The 14,790-nt window shown below is 37.4% G+C and overlaps 1 protein-coding gene across 2 annotated transcripts in view; it reads right to left on the bottom strand.

The window, feature by feature from the left end:
* The window catches only part of LOC123533027 (thiosulfate sulfurtransferase-like), a 28,778-nt gene extending 14,661 nt beyond the window's left edge, over positions 1-14,117 (bottom strand). The window contains exons 1-4 of one of the 2 annotated variants that reach the window (XM_045314683.2): positions 10,577-14,110; positions 3,475-3,641; positions 2,039-2,234; positions 473-568 (exon numbers count right to left, since the gene is read on the bottom strand). In XM_045314683.2, the coding sequence (XP_045170618.2) occupies positions 473-568; positions 2,039-2,234; positions 3,475-3,641; positions 10,577-10,630 (513 nt within the window). In that variant the 5' untranslated portion in view covers positions 10,631-14,110. Of the gene's footprint in view, positions 1-472; positions 569-2,038; positions 2,235-3,474; positions 3,642-10,576 lie in introns of both variants that reach the window. The other variant, XM_045314684.2, reaches the window with a different exon arrangement.
* Between the last annotated feature and the right edge of the window lie 673 nt (positions 14,118-14,790).

Below are 14,790 nucleotides of genomic sequence, written 5' to 3' on the forward strand. Positions count from 1 at the left end.
CCATGAAACTAGGTTTTCAAAAATTAAATTTTTACCAGAGACTGTTCTGTTTTCAATATGTGCAGCAAAAGGCACTAGCTTTTCCGGAAATGAAAAACTATACTCACAATCATACCATAATACCAGTAATTTGAATTAGAGATTGATAACATGCCTGCAACTTGTTTAAAATCATTAGTGTTTCTTGGGGATTGCGCAGATCAAAAACAAAAAGTAGATAAAATTCAAACTGATATCCCCGACATTTAGGGGGAAAATACGAGGAGCGTTCAAATATGAATGCAATTCAGTGCATTTTGATTAGTAGTAAACAAACAATGCCAAAAAAAAAAACTATCTCATTCCTTCAAAATATTCACCACCATGTGATATATATAATTTCAGTGTGGACGCAGAAGGACGCCGACGCCAGGGCGAGTAGGATAGCTCTCCATATACTTTGTATAGTCAAGCTAAAAATTCCTATTTAGACCTCAAACTCTGGTTCCTCTGTTGTCAATTCAAAACCATCGTCCAACCATTTCTTCAGTCCTCCATCTAACACAGATATATTTCTATGACCAAATGCCTGTAAAAATGGCAATAGAGTACTGTTATTTTTTCTACTGTATCTTAACATAAAACTAGAGCTATCACTTAAGGTAATTCATATCCAGGATATTAAAAAGCTAATTTAAAAGCTTGACCTGGTAATAAATAATTCTCACTGCATGTATACTCAATGTAATCTTAAAAGTGCAATCAATGTGACCTCTCTTTTAGACTTGTAACATCTGAAAAATTGTTGCAAAAAAGTTTAAAGGTTATTATCTAGACAATAAGGGCAGAGTTTGACTATTTGAAAAAGTTTGTCGATAGAGAACTGAAAATGAAAGAAAAAAGTATATAAACAGTAAATGCAATGCGAAAAAAACTACAGACATACTTTTATTACTCTTTACCTTCTTGCTTGGAGGAAGGGCGCATTGTGGGTACTCATATAATATGGGGAAAACAAATTTCAAAGATGAAGGCACATGAATTATATTTTTCACTTTCGTAGTAGGGGTAATAGGCAGATTGTAAATGTGGGGAGGGGAAGAAGGGGTGGTAGAGGTAATAGGAAAATGTAACTGGGGGAAGGGGCCATATAAGGGGCAAGTGTGTAATGGGCAGTCTATACGTGTTATGAGGGAAAATGGAAAAATAGTTATATAGGGTGGTGAAATATAGGGGTATGAGGGTACTAAGGAAAAATGATGAAGTCAAACACAAGATTGTAAGTGGGGCTAGGAGAAAAGTGTGAAAAATGGAGCTTTAATAGGGGAAGGGGTTAAAGGGGTTTGCTGCATACCGAGGCTACAAAAAACCAAAATGGAGTAGAGGAAGAATACTGTTTTCACTTTGGGTTAATAGGGTTACAGGGAGAGAGGGGTACAGGGTGGGACTGGAGAAGGAAAGACAATTAATAAGTGTGGGCAGAGTTGAAGGAGGGGTAAAAGTAATTTCTCTCGGCTTTAACCTGAAAACAGGCCGCCTCGCGGATGAATACTGAACAGCTCTCCTTATTCCTCCAACAGTTAAACCATACAAATGCATTGTGATAATACATTGATTACATATATATTTACAGAAATATGTATTATCTTTTTGTAGCTGAAATATACGAACTTCAACAGTTTTTGCTAAAACATAAAAAATACATGCAAGTACATGGCAAAAAACATTTTGACAATTAACTTTTGGGTAAGTTATTTTTAGTCAGCAATCTTATCCACTCAGCTACAGAGTCCACTTCCCACTTCAGTGTAGATAAAGACGCGGGTGGCTTCATAGAAACATCAAAGTACTCGTTGTATCTAGAGGCTGATGGCTTGAATGCTTGGCACATTGAATGTTCTCCAAGATGCTTGACTGATAACATTAGGTCTTATTCATGTGAGAAAGCTGTCAGTTACTTGTTGAGAACTTTGGATAAATGATACAACATTTTTAAGTGAAAACGTGTTGAAAAAGAGCATCAAACCCACCCCAAAACATTAAAAAATCATTTTCTTACCCTGAATTGCCACCATGTTCTGTAGGCCGAAAGTGGAAGAAATCTATCATATGCAACCACATGTGTTTCTGGCCATATTCCAAGGGACTGAACATAGTCGGTAAAACAATTTACATCCGGCCAACCAACTGTGATACCCGGCTTCTCTGGAGTACATTTGTACAAGTCAAAGTGGACAGACTGTGGGATATGACCTCTGAATTCAAAGCAAACATACTGACAAAAAATTATTTCATCTTGAAAAATATATAGATATATCAATTTCATGTACACATTATCTGAAAAGGAATATTAATTATAAAACACTTCCATCTTACAAAAGCAAGTATAAATATTCAGTACATGGCTATATATATTAAAGAGCTCAAGCACTTTCAGGCTGTATCCATTTATTAATATAATTTTATTAAGCCCCCAAAAGGGGGCATAATTTGGCCAAGATACATGTCAGAGTTATAGGACTTGACGCAGTGAGGTTGGTAATTGACCTAGAAAAAAAAATATAAGTTTCAAAGCTATATGCCTTTAACTGATAGCCATATGTACTTGCAAGCAAAACATTAACCAAAGTGTGACGCCGACGCCAAGGTGAGTAGAATAGCTAGACTATTCCTTGAATAGTCGAGCTAAAAATGACTTAAAAGTGCAATGTTATTATGTTGCAAAAAGTATGGCTTGCATAATTATGTGGAACAGTTTTAGTTGGAATAAGTAAAAAAGGGGATTTTTTTTGGTCAAAAATGGTAATAAAACGTATTTTTTGGAGAGAAAAATGGCCCCAAAAATAACTACTAGGATACAACCACTGACGGATGGCTTTCTCACATGAAGAATTCCACACCAGAAGCAAAGTTTCCCAACCCACAGCAGTGAGGGGCAAGTAATTCGGCTACCTTAACCACTTGGCCATGGGGGTCCCTCAATAAAATATATAAAGTGCTATAGGAAAATAATAATGTTCTTAAGATTCATAGGACGAGATGAGGTCAATTTTCTTAGTACAAAGGTAAATATATTAAAACCCATTAACCATGCCTTGCAACGAATTTTTCTAAGATCTATATTCAGCTCATACTTGTGGTCTTCATATCATCTCATCACAATCTACCTATATGCCAAGTTGAAAGTCAATACCTTGAATGTTTTGCTCCAGACATAAGTTATGACAGACGCCATCACATAATACATTCAGTTTTTTCCAAAACGGGCATAATATAAAAATGCTTGAATCCAGTTTTCTTGTATCAATATTGATTTTTTTCATACTGGCCCTGATTTTCTTCTATTGGCTGATCGGCTCAATCTGTTTCATATGATATACACAATTTATCTAATAATGTGTCCAATATTGCATAGCTGAATAATAATAAAACTTATGGATCACTTATGAAATATCACATCTTTTTTAACTTTCAGGTACAAGAAATAAATCTTACTTTTTGTAACCCTCATTGTAAGAATCAGCATGTCTATCCATCACAAATGACGTATCAAGAATTCTAAGTTTTTTCGATGCTTGCTTCTGGACATTGGTACTTATCTGTTCACGTAGCCAATTTGTAGACACAACAGTCCTGACACGTGATAGGCTCATCGTTTCTGCCTGACAAAAAAATAGAGCTCCTTCTAAGTTTAAGAAACCTTTAATCTGCTGGCAGCAAGTGATTCTGCCTTTGCGACCAGTGCAGGCTGATCTTTGTCTGCACTGTTCACAATTCAGTCAGTAAACTTTCTATGAACACCCCTTTGAATTATAAGTGGTACTGTCCAACCAGTCAACGGTCAAGTTTAATATCCTCAGTAAAAGGTGGTATAATTATAATGCTTTATTGAATTTTATCCACTAAACTCTTCAAAAGTTTGTTACCATTTTTTTATTATATCTAGAAAGTATATATAAACCTATACATTTTTGGAAAGGTCATTTGAATCTCAAATAAAACAGACCGGGTCGTAAAACCTTATTCTTTTTTACCTTTGACGGCCCCTAAATCATTTAAGCTGAACCCTTTGAATAAATTTGAGAAAAGGACCTTACAAACATGCCACTGATCAAGTTTTGCAATGATCCAATAAGCGGTTCATAAGAAGTTTAAAGCAAACACTGAACAATGGACATAGTGCCATTACAACAGCTCACACACTGAACCTTTGGTTCATGTGAGCTAACAAGCCTTAAAAATGTTAAAAACATTTCAATCTAATAAATTGTGCAGTTAATACCTATTACTAATAACTATCACTTAGGCCTAAAAAACATTGTTTCCGGTAACATGCTCAAAACCAAGAGGGCAAGATGGCCCTAGGTCGCTCACCAAAGTAACCCACCATAACAGTGTAAACTTGTTTGATCTAGTGACCCAGTTTTTGATACCACAGGACCGCGTTTTCAAACTCGTCTGTGTTTTCAAGGAGATAAACATTTTGACCAAGTTTCATGAAGATTGGAGCAAAAATATGTCTCTAGAGTGTTTTATTTCTTTGAATTGCCCTAGTGACCTAGTTTTTTACCCAACCGGACCTAATTTTTAACCCGGCCAAAATTTCATGGAGACAAATATTCTGACCAATTTTCATTAAGATTGGACCAAAAATGTAGCCGAAGTGTGAACAAGCATTTTCTTTGATTTGACCTAATGACCTACTTTTTGATCCAACATTACCTAGATTAAAATCTGTCCATGATTTCATGAAAACAAACATTCTGACAAAGTTTCATGAAGATTGGAGCACAAAAAGTGTCCTCTAGAGTGTAAACAAGCTTCAATTTTACCAAGTTACCTAGTTTTTGACCCTACATGACCAAGATTCGAAATCATACATGACTTCATATTACCAAACATTCTGACCAATTTTTATGAAGATTAAATAAAAAATGTGGCCCTAGAGTGTAAACAAGCTTTTATTTTTTTGAACTGGTGATCTAGTTTTTGACCCCACATGACCCAGACAGAAACCCACCGAGATTTCACGGAGACAAACACTCTGACGAGGTTTGATGCATGCAGCATGGCACCTATTGCATACACAAGCTTTGTCTTTGATTTGACCAGGTGACATAGTTTTTGACCCCAGATAACCCATATTCGAACCTGACCTAGATTTCACCAAGAAGATCATTCTGATCAAATTTAATGAATATCCATTGAAAAATGCAGCCCCTAATGCATACACATTGTTTTTCTTTGATTTGACTGGGTGACATAGTTTTTACCCCAACTGACCAATATCCAACTTTACCTAGATTTCATCATGACAAACATTCTGACCAATTCTTATGAGTTTCAAACTTAAAATGTGGTCTCTAGAATGTAAATAAGAGTTTGCTTTGATCTGACCTAGTGACCTAGTTTCTGACCCCACATGATCCAAACTTGGCCTAAAGATCATCAATATGAACATTCTGACCAAGTTTCATGAAGATAGGATCATAAATGTGGCCTCTAGAGTGTTAACAAGCTTTTCCTTTAATTTGACCGCCTGACCCAGTTTTTGACCCCACATGGCCCAGATTCGAACTTGACCTAGAGATCATCAGAACAAACATTCTGAGCAATTCTAATGGGTTTCAAACTTAAAATGTGGTCTCTAGAGAGTTAACAAGTTTTTCCTTTGATCTAGCCTAGTGACTTAGTTTTTGACCCCACATTACCCAGATTTAAACTTGGCTTAAAATTATAAAGATAAACATTCTGACCAAGTTTCATGAAGATTGGGTCATAAATGTGGCCTCTATAGTGTAAACAAGCTTTTCCTTTAATTTGACCGGGTGACCTAGTTTTTGACCCCACATGATCCAGATTCAAATCTGACCTAGAAATTATAAAGACAAATTTTCTGAACAATTCTCATGAGTTTCAAACTTAAAATGTGGTCTCTAGAATGTTAACAAGATTTTCATTTGTTCAAGCCTTGTGACCTAGTTTTCAATCCCTAATAACCCTGATTCGAACTTATTCTAAAGATCATAAAGGTAAACATTCTGACCAAGCTTCAGGAAGATAGGGTTATAAATGTGGCCTCTAGGGTGTTAATAAGCTTTTCCTTTGATTTGACTGGGTGACCTTGTTTTTGATCCTACATGACCCAGATTCAAAATTTGCCTAGAAGTCATCAAGATAAACATTTTGACCAAGTTTCATGAAGGTAGGGTCATAAATATGGTCTCTAGGGTGTTATCAAGATTTTCCTTTGATCTAGCCTAGTGACCTAGTTTTTAACCCCACATGACCCAATTTCAAATTTGACCTAGAAACTATCAAGAAAAATATTCTGACCAAGTTTCATGAAGATTGGGTAATAACTGTGGCCTCTAGACTGTTAACAAGCTTTTCCTTTAATTTGACCGGGTGACAGTTTTTGACCCCATATGACCCAGATTCAAACTTTACATAGAGATCATCAAGACAAACATTCCGAGCAATTCTCATGAGTTTCAACCTTAAAATGTGGTCTCTAGAATGTTAACAAGATTTCCCTTTGATCTAGCCTAGTGACCTAGTTTTTAATCCCACATGACCCATATTCAAACTTGGTCTAAAGATCATAAAGATACATATTCTGACCAAGTTTCATGAAGATAGGATCATAAATGTGGCCTCTATAGTGTTAACAAGCTTTTCCTTTGATTTGACCGGGTGACCTAGTTTTTGACCTCACATAAACCAGATTTAAAATCTTACTAACGGTCATCAAGATAAACATTTTGACTAAGATTCATGAAGATAGGGACATAAAAGTGGTCTCTAGAGTGTTAAGATTTTCCTTTGATCTAGCCTACTTTTTGACCCCACATGACCCAGTTTCGAATTTTACCTAGAGATCATCAACACAAATATTCTTACCAAGTTTCATGAAGATTGGGTCATAACTTAGGCCTCTAGACTGTTAACAAGGCAAATGTTGACGCACTACGCATGGCGGACTACGCACGATGGACGACGCACGACGACGGACAATGACCGGTCACAATAGCTCACCTTGAGCACTTTATGTTCTGGTGAGCTAAAAATTAGGGTAGGTAGGTCGGATTTTTTTCTTTTTTTTTATTAATTGATACTTTTCGGAAAGGAAAGTATTATTGTGTCAAAAATGTATACAATTAAGGGGGTTATACCTTTAGAGAATCAGTAAGTTGATTTCTAATATCACTGACCATGTTTAAAGCATAAAAAGTGCAGTTTTGCAACTTTATGTTGCAAATGCGTGGCTCTGAGGCTGTGTTTTTGGTGCTCTGTGCTTCCGAGAAATCTACCCTTACCTATTATCTTTTATGTTAAAAAGTTGAAAAAAAAATTATTCAATGCCATAAAAACATTTAGGGTCGGGCCAAAAATTTAGGGTAGGTCGGGATACCGGAAGCAAACAATTGTTTTACGCTTTAGCAACATAAAGCATTTTAGCTATCCGTTAAGGTAGCAGGATACACTTAGATTCGAACATTTTGGGCACGGCCAGACTTACATGTAGCGAGTCGTAATATTGCACTTCCCTATTTAGCAGAATCAGGGTGGCCATTTTATAAATTGTGTGCATGATTTGTGCTTTTAATTAATCACAAAATCAGGACTCTCATACAACAATACAGAAAGTTATCAAAACGAAAGTTGTATACCATCCGTTAAAAATAACACGCCAAAATCATCAATTTTGCAATCTGCATCAATTTTGGACAGCCTGCAATGATCCTGTTGCAGGAACAATGTCCCTTTTTATTGCATTTTTCAATTTAATAGGCCGTACTGAGCTACAGGACATTAGGCTACAGGAATGTCGGCCTAGCCATCTCGTTTTTTAACAAATAGCAAAAATGTACCCGAGCGTCAATCACAAACAAGGAACTATTCAATGATTTGAATTTCCCGCGCCGAAGATGACTCATCGATTAATACAAGGCTAGCAGGGGTTAGTTTTACAACTGATATCAGAATTTACATGTATCAGCTTTTTAAATTTTCTAAAGATTTAACAATCATTACCACTCACTGTAATTTACAGACATCCAAAATCATGAAGGTCTAATTATCTTTTTTATATATATTGTCAGGGGCCAAAATTCGAAGTGTAACTTGCTACCTAAGTCTGTAAATGAAATGATTACTGAAAAATGTGGCGCTGAAATAAGTTTTAATAGCATCTTTACTTGCCGGTGCTCCAATGAAAGCAAGTGTAATATTTTTGCTAACAGAGCGTAAAGCTAAATTTACCACTTTAAATCGAGCATGTATATCTTCTTTATGATGAGTAACTGTTCATATCTGCTATCTACTTTTTTAACAGTGTATCGTCTTTACATGAACAACTGCACAAGTACTAGTTATTTAGTTTTCAAATGCAGTTTATCAGTCCCCGATAAAATGAATCAAATCTTAATCTCGACTGAAATATATTTCATTCAAATATGTTTACACATGGATATACAACAAGAGTGCAAGACTGTCACAAAATACGCCCGTCTACACATTCAGTTACGTAAATTCAAAGGCCATAATCCAAGAGTGCCTGAGGCGATTTGGGTGGTTATCAAACTTGGCCGAGATATTATGCCCACAAACATTGTCAGCAAGTTTGGTGAAGATCGGATGAAAACTGTTTGACCTAGAGAGCGGACAATGCTAAATTGGCAGTTTTCGAGTAATTCAAGTGCCATAATCCAAGTGTCTGGGGCGATTTGGAAAGCTATCGAACTTGGCCGAGATATTATGCCCACAAACATTGTCAGCAAGTTTGGTGAAGATCGCATGAAAACTGTTCGACTTAAAGGGCGTACAAGGCTAAATTCGCAGTTCTTTTAGTAATTCAAGGGCCATAATCCAAGAGTGCATTGGGCGAATTGGGTGGTTATCAAACTTGGCCGAGATATTATGCCCACAAACATTGTCAGCAAGTTTGGTGAAGAAGGGATCATCAAGATAAACATTCTGATCAACTTTCATGAAGACAGGATCATAAATGTGGCCTCTAGAATGTTTAAAAGCGTTCCTTTGATTTGAACGGGTGACCTAGCTTTTGCCCCACATGACTCATTTCAAACTTGGTCTGGGAATCATCAAGATAAGCATTCTGACCGAGTTTCAAGAAGATAGGGTCATAACTGTGGCCTCTAGAGTGTTAACAAGCTATTCCTTTGATTTAAGTGAGTGACCTAGTTTTTGAATCCACATCACACATATTCAAACTTGGCCTTAAAATCATCAAGATAACATTCTGACCAAGTTTCATGAAGATAGGTCATATAATGTGGCCTCAATAGTGTTAACAAGCTTTTCCTTAAATTTGAGTGGGTGAACTTGTTTTTGACTCCATTTGACCAATTTCATACATGACCTACAGATCATCAAGATAAACATTCTAACCATGTTTCATTGAGATAAGGTCGTAAATGTGGCATCGATAGTGTTTACAAGCTTTTCCTTTTTACCTTGTTTTTAACTCCATATGACCCAGTTTCAAACTTGGCATAGGAATCATCAAGATAAACATTCAGACCAAATTTCATGAAGACAAGGTTAGGAATGTTTCCTTTATAATGTTAACAAGCTTTTCCGTTGATTTGACCAAGTGGCCTAGTTTTTGACCCCACATAAAAAGTTTCGAACTTGTACTAGAGATCAAGATGAACATTCTGACCAAGTTTCATGAAGATGGGTTTCTAGAGTGTTAACAAACATTTCCTTTAATCTGTGTGGGTAACATAGTATTTGACCCCACATAACCCAGATTCTACCTTGACCTAGAGGTCATCATGACAACCATTCTGACCAAGTTTCATAAAGGTTGGGTCACAACTGTGGCCTCTAGAGTGTTTACTAGGCAATTGCTGACAGACAACGCATTTCTCATGAGTTTCAAACTTAAAATGTGGTCTCTAGATTGTTAACAAGATTTTCCTTTGATCTGGCTAGTGACCTAGTTTTTGACCCCACATAACCAAGTTTCGAACCTGGCCTAAAGATCATCAAGATAAACATTCTGACCAAGTTTCATGAAATTGGGTCATAAATGTGGCCTCTAGAATGTTAACAAGCTTTTCCTTTGATTTTACCGGGTGCTCAGATGAGCTAAAAATGCTTATCTATGTTTTTAAAGGAAATAAACAACGCTGACATAAAACTTGCGTGGACATGTAAAATGACATAAAAACAGTTTTTCAACTTCAAGTTGAATCTGAAGGACGTGCCGACGTAGCCCAATCACTTGTTTGGGTTCGTGGTTGTCCAAGTCTGGCCATACAGATAACTGCAAAATATGTAACTATCCTAGATTTTTATTTTCATATATATAATGACATATAAACGTAACAGCATAATCCAATGTCAAGATATCAAGTGCAATAAATGACTACATAAAATATTATACATAAGGTCAAAATACATGTACATTTGGTAATTATGTAACGCATCAAGGTTTGTGTACAGATTCCTAGTAAACAGGTAAATACAAGAAAATTAGCTTAGACATGGTTGAACCATATTACTAACATAAAAACCCTGAAATGATACTTTATGGTTAACAGAATGTAAAAAAAATATAACTCACCTGCAAAATATGTAAATACCCTAGATTTTTATTATCATATATATATAATGCCATATAAACGTAACAACATAATCCAATGCCAAGATATCAACTGCAATGGTACATTGCACAACATACCCCGATACCCGAACACTGGAGATTTATTTACGGGTGACAGGCTAGTAGCAGTTAGTACAGGTAAAAAAGGTAGAAGTAAGTGAATAGGGCAATAACGGGACATTTGGTCAAGATCAAGAATAAATAACAGGCATAACATCTGATATTTATATTTCATATTTTATTCAATAGTTTCAAACCCAGGTTCGTGAAAAGGCTCCTGACTTTTCTGTACATCTACCTAGAGTATAAGATAAAAATAAAATGCCAATACTATTAAACAAAATAACAGTTCAAAATACTAATAATTAAGCGTACACGCTAGCTGGGCTAAAACTCGAAGTATATGTACTTCACCAGAGGTAAGTATAAACATTAAATTAACTCTATCACTGTAATAAAGTAAGTGGCACAGAACCCAAAGGTTGCAAGATACTACATTAAGGTATCTGGTGTGTAAGTATCTAACTTACGCAGGTAAGTATTTCTACCAGAGGTATATAGGGTAAGTAAGATAAGTATACATAATGTATCACTTTCATTAGCCTTCAGAGTGACCAATCGTTATTTAACCTTAAATACGGTTATCATAGATAAACTACCTATGCTAAGATTCGACGGATCTACAAACTAACACATACCGTACCTATACAATAAGACAAACGCATATTCACTCATACCTTTAGAAATCACTACATCAAAACAATAAAAAGTTGATATTGCTGAGGTCAGAAGTTATATTGGCTGACTATCATGTCTTCATGTCATCATCCATTTGGGCTTCCGTCGTTCCTGGCTTACCTGAATGGTTTCAAGTGTCCTATATCTCCTCGATTACGTCTTATAGGGATGACATATGGACGGGCGGAACGATCACTCCCTTATTATACATGATCCTCGTCAATATGTTCCTGTGCAGAGTCATCATCTAGGTCTGAACTTTCTTTTAAATGTATGACGTCAGTAGATTCTTCACTAAGACTGTCATGGTTATCTTGGTCCGGCTGTTCTTTGTCCTGCACATCTATAAGGGTCATAAACGGAAGGATGTTTCTATGTAAAGTCCGAGACTTCTTATATCGTTCGCCTTTCCGTTTGTCTTCATGGACAGGCATGTCTTCGATAGGCTGACGAAGAACAATGCAGGGAGTATGTTCCCATTTATCAGCAAGTTTCTGTTTACCACGAATAGAAACGTTTCGGACAAGCACACGATCTCCAGGGCATAGAACAGAATTGCGTGCATCTTTATCGTAATGGGCCTTGTTTGTTGATGACATTTTTATGGCGATTTGACGGGCCTTTGCCTGAAAACAGATTGTCCGTAGGAAGTCCTAGAAAAGCATCAATAGCGAGTCTAGGATGCCTACAAAACATAAGGAAGTAAGGGGAAGGTCAAATACATTCGTGCCTGGTGGCGTTGTAGACATGCACTACACTTGAAACATGAGCCTTCCAGTCCGACTTTTGATGCTCCTCTAGGGTACCCCGCATTTTGAGCAATGTCTGGTTAAATCTCTCGACCATTCCGTTGCCCATAGCATAATTAGGGATGGTCCTAGTCACTTCTACGCCAGCCAGACTGCAAAACACCTTTATTAGGGCCGACTCAAAATTTTGTCCCTGGTCACTGTGTATTCTGCCCGGAAATCCATAATGAACAACAGAGTTGTCAAACAGAATCCGAGCAGTTGTTTTTGCTGTCTGATTGCTGGTAGGGTATGCTTGCGCATATCTACTGAAATGGTCAGTTAAAACTAGGATGTTTTCAAATTCTCACTTGGACCGTTCAAAAGATCAATAGTTTATGCAGACTATGTACATCGGGGTCATTGACTGAGTAAGCGTCAGCTCAGCTGTGGTAGAGCGAGACTTTCGTCGAATGCAGCGGTCACTTTTTCTGACGCTGTCTGCAATAAATGTGTCCATTCCTGGCCAGTAGAATCTTCCTTTAAATAACGATGTTGTCCGATCGCGACCCTGATGACCAAGGTCGTCGTGTAAATCTCTGAAGATTTCTGATCGGAGTGCTTCAGGAAGGGCAAGTTGTAGGCGATCTTCACCTGATATGGATGATTGTCTGTACAGGACATCTTGGAGAAGAACAAGGTGAGGCCATTTACGCAGAAAAGAAAGCCTACGGCAATCGACTGAAATACTGTTGAAAAACGGCGTTAAACCAAAAACAAACAAACAAAAAAATCGATTGAGCTGGTATTGTGCCGTTTCTTATGCTTTCTATTATCTTGTAAATGACTGGACCCTGGGCCTGAACTTTTCTCCAGACTTTTCAAGACAAGCTTTGAGATCTCAAGATGTCATCTAAATTAAGGGTGTCATCTCTTTTATCGGGTTTGTCAGGGTCTTGAATGGTGTCTACTAGAGGTTTAGTGTCAACCGTTGCTGCAATTGTTACTGCTTGTATGATCTCATGAGGGATAAGCCGACTAAGTCCATCAGCGTCAGGATGGTTTATTCCTTTTTGGTATCTGGCTGTATAATTATAGTTGGCCAGAGCAGCGAGCCATCTGTGGCCGACAGCACCAAGCTTCGCTGTAGTGTTCACATAAGTGAGAGGGTTATTATCAGTCACAACCTCAAATTTCGCACCATACATGTAGTCGTAAAACTTTTCAGTAACCGCCAACTAGAGGGCGAGAAATTCGAGTTTATTAGCTGGATAATTCCTCTCACTTTGCCTCAGGCTCTGGCTTGCATAGGCAATGACTCGATTCTTGTCTCCCTGCTTTTGGTAAAGTACACCTCCAAGTCCTAACGAGAAAGCATCTACACGGACAGTACACGGCTTTGAGTAGTCGGCATATCCGAGAACAGGCGGATTTGTTAGCTGTTCCTTTATACTTTCGAAAGCCCGTTGCTGTGGTTCCTTCCATCAAAATACAGAGCGTTTGACCCTTTTAAAGGGAATCTTTTTCTGTTCCTTGGTTGGACGACCTATCAAAAGATCATTCAGAGGTCTGGCAAAGGCAGCAAATCCTCTGATAAACTAATAATATCCAGCAAAACCAAGGAACTGTCGAACCTGTTTGATAGAGTTAGGAGAAGGCTAATTCTTTACGGCTTCTGTTGTCATTGGGTCTGCCTTGATTCCTCCTTTGGAAACTACATGTCCCAGGTAGGTTGTCTCTTTCCGGAAGAATTCACATTTTGGTGGTTTTATTTTCAAACGGAAATCAGCTAAACGTTCAAAAACTGCGCTGAGGCGATCGAGGTGGGAATCAATGTCCTTGCTGAAGATTTTGACATCGTCGAGGTAGATAAGGCAGTCTCTCAGGTTGAGGTCTCCCATACAGCGTTCCATGAGTCGCTGAAAAGTGACAGGAGCATCGCAAAAGCCAAAAAGCATCATGTTTGCCTCATAAAAGCCAAGACCGCCAACCTGGAAATCTGTTTTCTCCTTATCTTCCTCTTCGAACTCGATTTGCCAATACTCAGATTTCAAATCTAATTTGATGAAGTACTTTGCGCCAAAAAAAATATGAAGAGTATGTGCAATCCGCATCCTTCTTTGACCTGGAGTTAAGTGTTCGGAAGTCGATGTAGAAGCGGATGGTACCGTCTTTCTTCCGAACAATAACAACATTGGAAGACCAAGGGCTTTTAGATGGTCAAATAGTACCAATATCTAACATCTCTTGTAAATGTTGTTTTACTTCATTAAACATTGCAGGCAGGTCTCTTCGAGAGGGCTCTTTAAATGGCTGACTGTTGGTGAATTCTATTTTGTGTTTCACTTTTGATGTATGTCCCAAATCTAAAGATGTTTTGGCATTTTTCAATTAGATTATAAACATTTTGGCTGCTCCTCAGATAATCAAGAAAATTTCAAATTCACTCCATATTTGTTATCATTTTTCTGATGTAATCTTCATTTTTTTCACTAATATCTTCTTTTTCTTTTTCAGGTGTAGACTGTTGATGGACAAAGGAACTCTCACAGTTAAGTATTGTTTCCTTTTCAGGTGATATTGTGTCCTCTTTGGAGTCAAATATTGGAGCAGGGCCCAATACTTCTACTTGTTGTAGCTGGCATATGGTTGATTTGGCCTGGATTTTAACCACACGAGGGCGGATTGTGGGCTTATCCGGGCCAATAC

This window comes from Mercenaria mercenaria, chromosome 1, assembly GCF_021730395.1.
Source record: "Mercenaria mercenaria strain notata chromosome 1, MADL_Memer_1, whole genome shotgun sequence".
NCBI classification, from domain to species: Eukaryota; Metazoa; Mollusca; class Bivalvia; order Venerida; family Veneridae; genus Mercenaria; species Mercenaria mercenaria.